We start from the raw sequence: 11,050 nt of genomic DNA, 5'->3' as shown, positions 1-11,050 counted from the left end.
CTGAACCAAGATGATGACTGTAAAAGGAAATAATGCAGCTATAGGAGTCCATTTTTCATCCTTTTCTTAGTTTCAGATCGTGTTCCTCTGAGTCTTGGGATCAAATCCCCAGAGAAGAGCCCTGAGAGGCTGTGTGTAAAGAACAAGCCCACCTATGGCCTCCTAAAACTGCTGTTCTCCATCTGGAAGGAGGACTTTGGGACGCCTGTGCCTGTGCAGCTGATCTTCAGCAAGAAGAACATTGGTTATCTTGCAGAAGTTAAGCAGCGAGAGGTAAAGCTTATTCCCATGTGTGGAGCAGGCTGGCACTCGTGTAGGAATTCTGCCAGCCCGCAGTGCTCGCTGGTGGCTCGTGTGACTGAGGCCAGCGGGCTTTGGTCACTGCTGGCTGGCATTGTTTCTGTGGGGCAGTGAAAGACAGGGATGTGTGCAAATTGCCAGGGGTTCATACCTGCCTGGGGGCTCTCGGGAAGGCACAGTTTTGTTCAGGAGCCAATGGCAAAATGGCTCACGTGGCCTAGGATATTGCAAGGACTGGACACACGTGACTGTCATTGGTTGCATTCTTGTGTCTCTTATCTTGCATTTCTGTATGCATGTTGGTGTTATAAGCACCCCAGCTAAAGCTGAAAATCACCCTATTTAGCTGCAGGCTAAACCCAACTTATTTCAGAAGTCAAAGACATAATCCTCATCAGGCAGGCATTAAATTCTTGGCATGTTTATAAATTGACTTTTGAGACTTTATGGTAGGACACAATCAATGTATGAACTAAAGAAATTTTGTTCAGTCATTTTGGATGTTGCTCTTGTTCTCATTGTCACATGCAGGTAGATTATGTGCTTGCTCCTTTTCTCCACGTTCTGATCCAAAAAGAAAAGTGTGAATTATATATGGATAAAGAAACAAGCACACAATCCATTTCTTTTTGAGTTGTTGGTATTTTCTTCTCTCGTGCAGTGGGATTTGTTCCTTTTCTTGCTTCATGGTCTTGTAGAACATGAACTAATGAGAACTAGTGAAATCCAGAGTTGCCTGCTTAGCCTTGAAGAGCTCCCTTGGCCCTCAGTAAGTAATTTTATGTATGTGAACAATAAGTGAAATAAAAAGTAAAGCTACACAAAAGCCAATCCTTGTATTTCTGTTTCATGTAGATAAGGCCCATAACCTTCCCATCTGTGGTTCCTGCTTAATAAAAAGGCAGGACTGGCTTCCAACAAAGCTTGTTACTGTTGCTAGTGTTTGGCTGAAAGCTGTACTTGTGTGACTCCAACATTGCCCATGCAGTGAAAACATTTCCAAGAAAATTGTAAACCAGTTTGGAGACCAGCTGTCTCAGTTACCAGCTCTCAGTTCTAGCTTGAGTGTGCTTGCTGCATTCCAGCTGAGAATGATGTGTTGGGAAGGGTCTTAACTGACCAGTCATGCCCTTAAATCCCTGTGCCTCCTACCACCAGTGTTAGAGCAGTGGGACTGTTCTAGAGGAGTCTCACTATTCTGGCCACAGTCAAAATGTAGGAATCCACCCAAATGCCTTGCTAAAATGGACAGTATTCCAAGGCTGGTGAGCACTTACATGTTGGCGCTGTTTAACCATTTAAATTGTGGCAGTGATCTTGTCTGAGAAGGGTGTGGAGATCAGAGGGAAGACTGAGCATGTCTGCAGGCACTCATCAATTCTGTAGTTTGTCTAGGTTTTTGCAGTGGAAAACCATCAGTATGTTTAACCTTGTAAAATACTTACAGAAAAATTAAGTAAGCCTCTTTGTTAGCATTTGTTAATAAGAGTTCTCTGGTTTATATCTGTTTGTTACAGGATTTTGTAAAAGACCTGAAAAGGCTGTCCCGAGTATTTGTATCGCAACGTCAGATAGAGCCCAGGACTAACCCTTGTGAGCTGACCAGAACAATCTCTAGGTACTGTGACCACACAAAGTTAACAGAGGTGGACTCTGTGAACACAAATTACTAATGAAGATGCAAATGGAGTTTTCAGTGTTTCTGAAAGGACTTGGAGCTCTTTGCTGGGAGCATACTGAAGATAAGAGGTCACTTTGTGCAAAACCTGCACTGGCCCTTCTGTCCTGGACATTTTGCCGTGGTGACTCTGCTGAAGGATTTACATCAGCAAATGGATCTCCAAGCCAAAAGTCTTTTAAGCACCTTGATTGTGTCTCAGAGCAGCTGTGAGACTCAGAGACACTTTTTGTTATTAGTGCAGCAACAGGCTGTGACCAAACCCAGGAATCAACTCAAGTTACTTTGTGATCAGAGAGATGGTTTCTTGGTGGCTATCTCTTAACTCAGTATGACTTCTCATGTTGTCTTTTAACAAAGCCTCTACAGTCAGGGGAAGGAAGAGGTGAACCTATGTGACACGGAGATGTGCCTATATTTATTTTTCATTGTAAGCTCAGTGTTGAAGGTTTGATTTTAATTTTTTTAAGACTAATTTTAAAAGTTAAACCATATTAAATAAATCTACTAGACCATCGATAGCATTATTCTGAAAGGATGTAGATGCTAAAGTTTTCCATCTCTTGTTGGAAACAGAATTTGTAATTTCCCAGGGCTTTTAATAGAAATAAGGGATAAAATATCTGTTTATATTTTTTACTGAAGACAGTATTTTTAAGACACTTTTATAGTTGTGAACATAAATGGCATCTGGATGCTATTCACTGGCTTTTTATATTTTTTCTTGCCTTGAGTTTGGGTTTTATCAGTCAGGAAGTGCTGCAGCAAGAAAACTACAGCCTGGAAGAGCAGACAAAGTAGTGAAGAAGCACTATGATGTTCCCCAGAGAGTGGGTTTTGAAAGGGACCCGTTTCTTGGAGGACAGTGGGTATTTTCTGCCCTTACAGACAGATTGTCACCAAGAGAACCTCCTGTTCACCCCCTTCTCCCCAAGTATTTCCTTGAACTGGGGTTTGGGGCAGGGAGTGCTGGTGAGTAGCAGAGTATGTTTAGGTGCTCATCAGCTGTCTCATGGGATTCCCTCCCCCTACCCCATAGCAGTGAGGACATGATTTCCTTTTGTCTAGGAGTGTCCTAATAGTGTAGGTTTTCCAGAAAGCAAGTTCTGATTTAAGAACAGCCTCTGGACAAGGTGAAGCCCAGGGCTGTTTAGCTTGCTAACTAACTAACCTCTTCCCTGTATGAGGTGAGAAAAGGTAACATCTTGGAGTCAGTGATTTGAGAAAAACTACAGATAGGGCTCATTAGGTAGAACTGTGGCTTCTGTTAAAATATGTGATACAGAAAGAGAAATCATAGAGGCACATCTGGGTCTGAACTGTACTGTGATTTTTCTTGGCTTGTTTACTTGTATTGAAAGATTTGGCAGGTTCCACCTGCATTCCTCTTTTTAGGGGTTTTCTGATGTGAATGAGAGAGTCCCCAACAGTAGGCATGCTGCAATACAAATACGAATGGAACAATTCAATACAAATTGAACAGCAAGTACACCATATCATGCCATACCTGCTCCCTGAGGCTGAGTATTATGTGATGTTTTGCTGCAGATCTCATTTGAAATTGTTGTCATAATAAACATTATTAAATGTCTTATGTTCAAGCTGTCAATATAGAACCTCTTGGTACTAGGCTGAAGAACAAAACTGGTACCTTGCCACAAAGCATGGAGCAGAGAAAGTGCAGTACAGACCTCCTGTCTGGCATGCTAGGCTTCTACTGAAATAGAACTCTACTTTGTTATGTAAGGGAGGGCAGGGTGGTGGAAGGGGGAAGAAGCTGGAATCCATGCTAGTGAAAAAAATTGTTCTTGGTTCTGGCACGGGTTTTATTTGGATATCATAAAACTTTTTGCATAGATATCATGGCCACAGCCATTTTCATGAACTCAGCATACCAGAATTCTCCTTCTCTAATACAATGTTTGGAAGTTTTTATTTAAAAGGTGACCAAGCCCCAGGAGCAGTTTCCAGCAACCAGAGAACACAGCTGTGCCCTACGGGGCAGGAGACAGTGCTGTAGCGGGACCCAGCAGGTAAGAAACAGCTCTGTTTCTGTGTTCTTACGACACAATGCAGTGGCACTGGTTCTTGGGCATCCCACGGCCCCCAGGCATGTTTGCTCTGTAAAGCCAGACCCCCCACTCTGTATCCAAGGCTTGGGAGCAGTTGTGGAGCACAGGTTTTCTGCCTGTGGCCGTGGGACCGTGTGTGAGAACACGACCCTGCGGCCCCCTGGGCTGGCGGCCTCCTCAGCACCTCAGGCCCTCTGTCCTGGGCACTGCTGCTGGTGCCAGAGGTGCTGCAGGCAGGAGGGCAGGAGCTCACTGAAAGCCAGGGCTTGAGGGTGTGGCCTTTCTTCTGCCAGTCTTTCCTACTGCAAACTCACAGCTCTCAAAAGAAAATCAGGAAATATGGTGTTATTTAACTTCCTTCTGAATGTGCAGGTCTAGGGAGTGGTATAACAGGACTCGGGAAGAAGCTCCAGCCACTGTCTTTTTTTTTTTAAATAACCAAATAAAGCCCCCTTTGCTTGGACAAAGCACTGTCACAGAACCCAAATTTAAGCAGTGACTGGCTTCTTGATTCTTGTACCAAAAGTTCATATTTCATGCCCATTCCTCAGCAGGTAAGTGGGAGACCTACATCTGTCATCACAAACTTGCCTTTGTGGTGTTTTTCTATCCAGCATAGTTCCATAGATGGGTATTTTAGCTGGAGCAAAATAACGTGGGGCACATTTTCTTGTGTAGAAAATACCATTTATTGTGGATATGAAAATAGCAACCTTGATTTAGGAGCAGAGATGCAACCGTGGGTAGTACAATACAATTGGTTTGACCATCTGCTGCTCAGCACTAACTTACAGGAGGTTGGTTTTTGCCTGTTGTAGATTACCAAATTTGATATCTGCTGGGCTTTTGTTTCTTCTTTCCAAACAAACAAATGCCATACATTAGCAAGTACCATAAAACGTTGTATTTGCAAAAGAAAACATTCATATAAATAGGCTTTTTAGTATCAATTGAAGATTGTATTAAAAAAAAGTTACATTAATTCAATACTGATAAAAATAAAACTTAGCTTTTATAGCATATAAAAACGCTCCAAACCAAGCATATATAAATAACTTAATTTGTAAACGTAGAAAAAAAATATTAAGTATATATAAAAATAAACATCTGATGCACTGTACAATAAGACACTATCCTTCATAGGCACTGTCATTGTTGATCAACAGGCATCCCCCAAGATGTTTTTCCTACAAAAACTGCTTTATCACTAGTGCCGTGTCCAAAATAAAAGGGAAAAAAAGCAAAGCACTGAGCAACTCTTTAGTGGGTTGTATGAAGACCTCCCCTACCTCCTCTGGAGAGCTATGGAAGCAGCCTGGGGACAGAGTCAATATCTCATGCTGCTGGTTTGCTCATTTTTCCTGGGGCTTTAATGTACTGCCTTGTTTGCTCTTCCTTCTGGGTTTCCACCAAAGGGGGGACTTTGACAGGTTACAAATCTGGAACGCTCTCATTTTGCTCAGTTGCAGAAAACTTTGTGACAGGTTATCCATTCTTCCTTGAGGGGCTGTGTAAAATGTGTGATGGTCAAACTGAACCATGCTGTGACTCAGGCTTTTAACAAAGCTTTTGAGCCTCACCAAATAAAGAACAGTAATATATTGGTGTTAAGATCGTAACCATGGTGATCCAAAGATTAAACAAAGCAAATTTGTAAGTTAAAGGTTTTGTTATCCTACCTGATCTAGCTGGAGGAAGAAGCCTTGGGTTGGTATGTATCAAAACTGCTATTTTCTTAAGTATCAATTTAAAATAGCTATTGTCTTTTCATTTAAAACTCACTATATTAGTAACAGGAAGTAACATAGAAGCTGAGCGCCAAAATGACACCTGTGCAAAGACAGAGTAAAAGTAGATATTGGCTCTTGAACTCAAAGGTGGGAAGTGCAGCTAACCTCACCATATGCTGGGGAAACGCACCTTGTACTGACAGTAACTGTGTTAAAGTAGCAGGCACTGACTGCAGTAGGGTGGATGCTTGAGTACACATTTCTCACTTGACAAATTCAAAGTGCAAGAGCTTCTCGAACAATGGGGGCTTTTTTGAGCTAATGAAAGCATAACATAGCAATTTTTATTGCTTAGATACATCCAAAGTGATTCTGTACTGTTGTGCTGACAAATTAAATGAAGTTATTTGGATATTTGAGGTGGTTGTGGTTTTGTTTCGATTTAGGAGTATGTGAACCAGCTAGGGATTGTGTTGAACAAACATAAAGCCTGACAGCAGGATTGTGGGACTAAGCTCCACAGAAGTCCTATGAGGTAATTGAATGGGAAGAGTCTGTACTTGCCGTAATGAGACAGCTGAAGAACAAAGAAATGTGGTAAGACTACGACCAGGCTATATTTTCAGCTCTTAATGCATTTAGGTGAAAGCGTAGAAGGGCTGATAGAAATAGCCATTGTAGAAAAATGTTGGCGCTACTCTTACTTGCAGTATTTAAATTCTAGAAACAAGCTGATTACTGAGTATTAGCCTATCCATGACAGTGTCACTGTGTAGAACTGTTTGGTTTCTTTATTTCAAAGCACCTGATTCTGCAGTATAGTAAAACTGTGTCCTGAGGTATGGTGGTGTCCACTGATGCTGCATAGTGTAGTGGCAATCTGAAACACACTGGCTGCAAGCAGTCAGCCAAATACATGAAAAAATCTATCCAGGGTGTAGGGTGACTAGTGAATATTGCACTGCTTTAACTTCCCTCTTCAAGGGGAAGGAAGGATAGGCAGCCAGCTAAGATAAATCATTTATCTACACAGTCAGGAATTCTGCATTTGATACTTACCTCATCATTAGAAAATGGCTTTGCAGCTCTGCTCAAGTGCTCAAGCCATACAGATACTGCTTCCAGCCTAAACTTACTTAAAGAAAGAAGCTGATCTCTGAAGCTGCTTGGAAACAGGAGTTAAGTAATACACTCTAAGATTCTGGCTATTGTAAAGCAGTCTCTTCCTCTGCTCTCTACAGAGCAGCACACCTTTCTTCTCTTCCATGGAGGTTTTCCACTGCTGTCTCCAGGAGGATAGATTCCCCACGAAACTTGCTACGTTTCTTCTAAGCAGTGTTGGCTTAAACAATTGATCCTTTTTTCTAACTGTACTTCCATATAGTCCAGCAGTAGCAGCCAGGCTCCTGAAGGGAGGCTTGGTGGTGGCTGCCTTAGGAGGCAGCATTTTCTGTAACCCTTTCCAACACTTGTGTGTCCCTGTGAGCTGTCAGCTGCTCTTCAGTGGCCGGTGGTGTTGCAGCACTAAGCAGCAAGCAGGTGAGCCAGGCGCGCAAGAGTTAAGTAATACACTCTAAGATTCTGGCTATTGTAAAGCAGTCTCTTCCTCTGCTCTCTACAGAGCAGCACACCTTTCTTCTCTTCCATGGAGGTTTTCCACTGCTGTCTCCAGGAGGATAGATTCCCCACGAAACTTGCTACGTTTCTTCTAAGCAGTGTTGGCTTAAACAATTGATCCTTTTTTCTAACTGTACTTCCATATAGTCCAGCAGTAGCAGCCAGGCTCCTGAAGGGAGGCTTGGTGGTGGCTGCCTTAGGAGGCAGCATTTTCTGTAACCCTTTCCAACACTTGTGTGTCCCTGTGAGCTGTCAGCTGCTCTTCAGTGGCCGGTGGTGTTGCAGCACTAAGCAGCAAGCAGGTGAGCCAGCCGAGCAATCACCAGGGGCTGCCGCTTCGCCATGGAACTCAGGAGCCTGGCGGGGATGGCCGGGGCACCGAGGTCCACCTGCAGGAATTGGAAAAAGGCTGCATGTTGGAGTTTGTACCTGCTTTTAAACAGAATCCTTCTCCAGTCTGGAATAGTTCTGATGTGTAACAAGTATGTTAGGCACAAAAGTAGTTTACAGCCAAATGCTATCATTACTGTGTGGTTTGTGTATTTTCCTTCCCAATACTCCACAGACTTTCAAAGCTTTGCTATTTGATGTTGCTTCTGGCAGGTATGACCCACATTGCTTTTGAGTTTGAGCTTGGATTAAAGTTTACTAGTTTGAGACACACAGTGTTACTAAAAATGTGTATGCATACGCTAAAGGGCAATATAAAATACATATAAAAATTTTAAATGCATATATACATTTCAGCTATGCATTGTAAACTGCATGTGCTAATTAATGATATTTTAAAATGTATCCTTAAGTTTTAAATAAATTAGTTTAAAGGACTAATGTAATTTATCTCTACATAAGCATTTAAATAAATTTAACCATTAAGGCATTCTCTTCTGGGCATTTTTAAATACTTAGTACCACTGTCTCAAAGAGAGCTTAGTTTTCAAATGAGTCTAAAAAATTTTCATTTTCTTATGCTTAAATGGAATCCTAATCTTGACTTCTCTTTTGTATCTATTAAGTGTGAAGAATTAATGGCTTTGGTTAGAAATATGCACCAAGTATTTTCCGGCATTTTGAAAATAGTATAACCCAAGTTGGACTTCCTGTGGTCACAGCAAGACGAAAATAGAAACAAGACTCTCCATATTGGCTCATCACATGAGAACACAACATATACTAAAATTGCTAATAAACCTTTACAGAAGAGCTTGATCTCCAAGGAAGGAGCTTTGGATGCTGTAAAAACTTGGGAACATGTGCTTAAACACAGTCCTAGTAAGATTCTCTGCATTGTTAGAGAAGTGTGAAAGAGGCAACTTTGTAGTGACTTCATAAAGTACATGGAGCATAGCATAAGGATTGTATTTTTTGTTGCTTACCAGTTCTTAAGTGTTCTGCTGTGTAACAGCTTTTTGCATTCACAGTTGGACATACAGAAAAATCTTACCTGTGCCATGTAAATAACTCTAGTGATCTCTCTTCCATTCACTATGTCAGGTTCCAGTATCCAAGCACTTGGTAAAATCTCCCCTCTCACTGCTTCTTTACAAGGGTGAGGCATGGATGCATCATAGACAGACTGAATAGCCAGGACAGACAATTTCTCCTGCACATGACAAGGTGTAAAGATGACAATTTGAAAAATTTTATGCATATAGCAATGTTTTCTTTGTTTGCCATGAGGCGTATTTCTCACATTACTTAATTAAAAGAGCAATAATTTTTCATGTTATCTATTAAATATGTTTTTGTCAAAATCCTGTGTGTTTGCAACCAGAATATACTGTGTAACACTTGTGTTACTGTCTAATGGGTCTTGTTTGGGAATTGTCATTCACACGAGGGTTTTACACGTAAGTCACTTGTGTGATACTGGCATGGCTTTCCTTTCTGTTACACTGGTGCTTCTGCAAATATGAAGATTGACTTCTTTCTCTCCTTTATCCTTGAACCAACATATCAGAACAACTCCTCCTCTGTGCTGCAGAGAGAATGTTCACTTTACCTCTTTAGCTTCTACAGTAATGCAGCAGAAATCCCGGGGTTGCTTTAGGTAACATAGGGAGGTATCAGTCACTAAATATACTGGGAAAAAAAATAAGAAAGGGGAATTAGACTTTGACAACTTCAGCTTGTCACAATTTTTCCCTACCCCTTACATGTAAATACATATTTTATTTTGACTTGTTGCCTGAGAGCAGAGCTCTAGTTCATAGGCTGTAATATATAATTTAAAATGCTTTTTTCAAGCCACTTCAGGTTTATCTTTACTTTCAAACCACTGTCTCTAGCTGCACTTCTCGGCAAGATGTGTTGAATATCATCCTTACTTTGGAAAAGTCTTGCAAAGCTGAAGTTTCCATATTAAATAATGAAATTGTTTATTTACACTTGAAGAAATGAAATAAGATGCCTTTAGCTTTCTTCCTGGCTGCCTACATCCTAATGGTGATGGTGACTGTCATCTGCCGTGTGTGAGGATACTCACCCAGGTGAATGTGGCTGGTTACCTTCTTGTGTATTCGAGCTGTGCTGATAGAGCTGTCATACAGATGCCTCTTGCCAGGATCTCTCACCAGTCCCCACACATAGGGAAGAGGTCTTTCTATCACTCCTGCTCCCAGAAATCCATGCCTTGTTGCTGAAGGAAAGACTTTGTAGTACACCTGCACCTCTTTTTCTGTACACTGATACCTGTCGAAGGCAAATGAAAGGTATTTGCCCACAAGAGAGCCAGCTACAGAGAAAGGCCTCCCATTATACAGACCTGCCATAAACTTACGTCCACCCAGCTGCTGCTTGGCACATGTAGAGGTTCCTCAGGTTGTGAGAGCATGCTGCCATTACCTTAGAAAACAATGACAAATGTCACCAGCTTCACTCAAATATCCCACACTCTCTTCTGCACCCCATGGCTGCAGCCTGGCTCACTTTTACTCATCCTTTAAAATTGTTCAGTGTGCGTGCGTCTGTACCTGACAAATAGGTAACTGTTTGTGATGTAGAACAAAACTTGTCCCACCCATTTTTGCTACGGCTTCTAGAAGGAATAAGTGAAAACTCAGTTTTTACTTACCTCAGTGGTAGCATTAGCCAAGATATGTTTGGATAAATCTTGGTATCCTTTTGTTGAAGAAGAGTTGACGGAAATAGTTAATCCATGAGTAAACCTACAGCTGGTGCCACTTGAAGGAAGAGGTGGCTGAATTCTGCTGGCTTCTGCAGGAAATAAAAAAGCCATAGGGGGAATAAAAAAATTTAAAAGGAACCCCACCACTATTCTTAAATTGTAGGGACTTAAATGCTCCACTGGAGCCCTTAATCCATCTGATCCTAATGAAGGAGTGATAACATCCCTTGCCTAGACATTCTGTGTGTTGGTAATTACACTGCAGTTACATCTTGCAGGACTGAAGTTTTAACAACGGTTATTGCCACATGTAAGAAAATAAAATAAGGAAGAATAGACAGCTTAAGTCTTGAGGCTAAAATTAAGAATTTGCTTGTACAATTCTATACTCATTGCAGCTTTAGGCCCCACATCCCGTGCTTCCTTCCTCCTTTCAAAATATTATCCTCATATTATCTCAAAACGCTGTACTTTGATATTACCACATCAAAAGACCAACTTCAGAGGAAACAAATCACTATTTAAG

The 11,050-nt window shown here is 41.5% G+C and overlaps 2 protein-coding genes across 2 annotated transcripts in view; one reads left to right on the top strand and one right to left on the bottom strand.

Moving 5' to 3' along the window:
* The window catches only part of CDAN1 (codanin 1), a 32,600-nt gene extending 29,028 nt beyond the window's left edge, over positions 1-3,572 (top strand). The window contains 3 exon segments of the mRNA XM_017741619.1: positions 71-273; positions 962-1,069; positions 1,818-3,572. Of these exon segments, the coding sequence (XP_017597108.1) occupies positions 71-273; positions 962-1,069; positions 1,818-1,973 (467 nt within the window). The 3' untranslated portion in view covers positions 1,974-3,572.
* A 3,777-nt stretch (positions 3,573-7,349) lies between these two features.
* Positions 7,350-11,050, bottom strand: part of STARD9 (StAR related lipid transfer domain containing 9) — an 87,263-nt gene continuing 83,562 nt past the window's right edge. Inside the window, exons 29-34 of the mRNA XM_017741618.1 lie at positions 10,471-10,613; positions 10,177-10,241; positions 9,883-10,088; positions 9,400-9,479; positions 8,842-9,000; positions 7,350-7,786 (exon numbers count right to left, since the gene is read on the bottom strand). Coding sequence (XP_017597107.1) covers positions 7,685-7,786; positions 8,842-9,000; positions 9,400-9,479; positions 9,883-10,088; positions 10,177-10,241; positions 10,471-10,613 — 755 coding nt within the window. The 3' untranslated portion in view covers positions 7,350-7,684. The remainder of the gene's footprint in view (positions 7,787-8,841; positions 9,001-9,399; positions 9,480-9,882; positions 10,089-10,176; positions 10,242-10,470; positions 10,614-11,050) is intronic.

The sequence above is a fragment of the Corvus brachyrhynchos genome, unplaced genomic scaffold (genome assembly GCF_000691975.1).
Source record: "Corvus brachyrhynchos isolate BGI_N302 unplaced genomic scaffold, ASM69197v1 scaffold115, whole genome shotgun sequence".
NCBI lineage: Eukaryota > Metazoa > Chordata > Aves > Passeriformes > Corvidae > Corvus > Corvus brachyrhynchos.
Note: the sequence above shows the minus strand (reverse complement) of the source record. Positions and strands in the feature narration are given on the sequence as shown.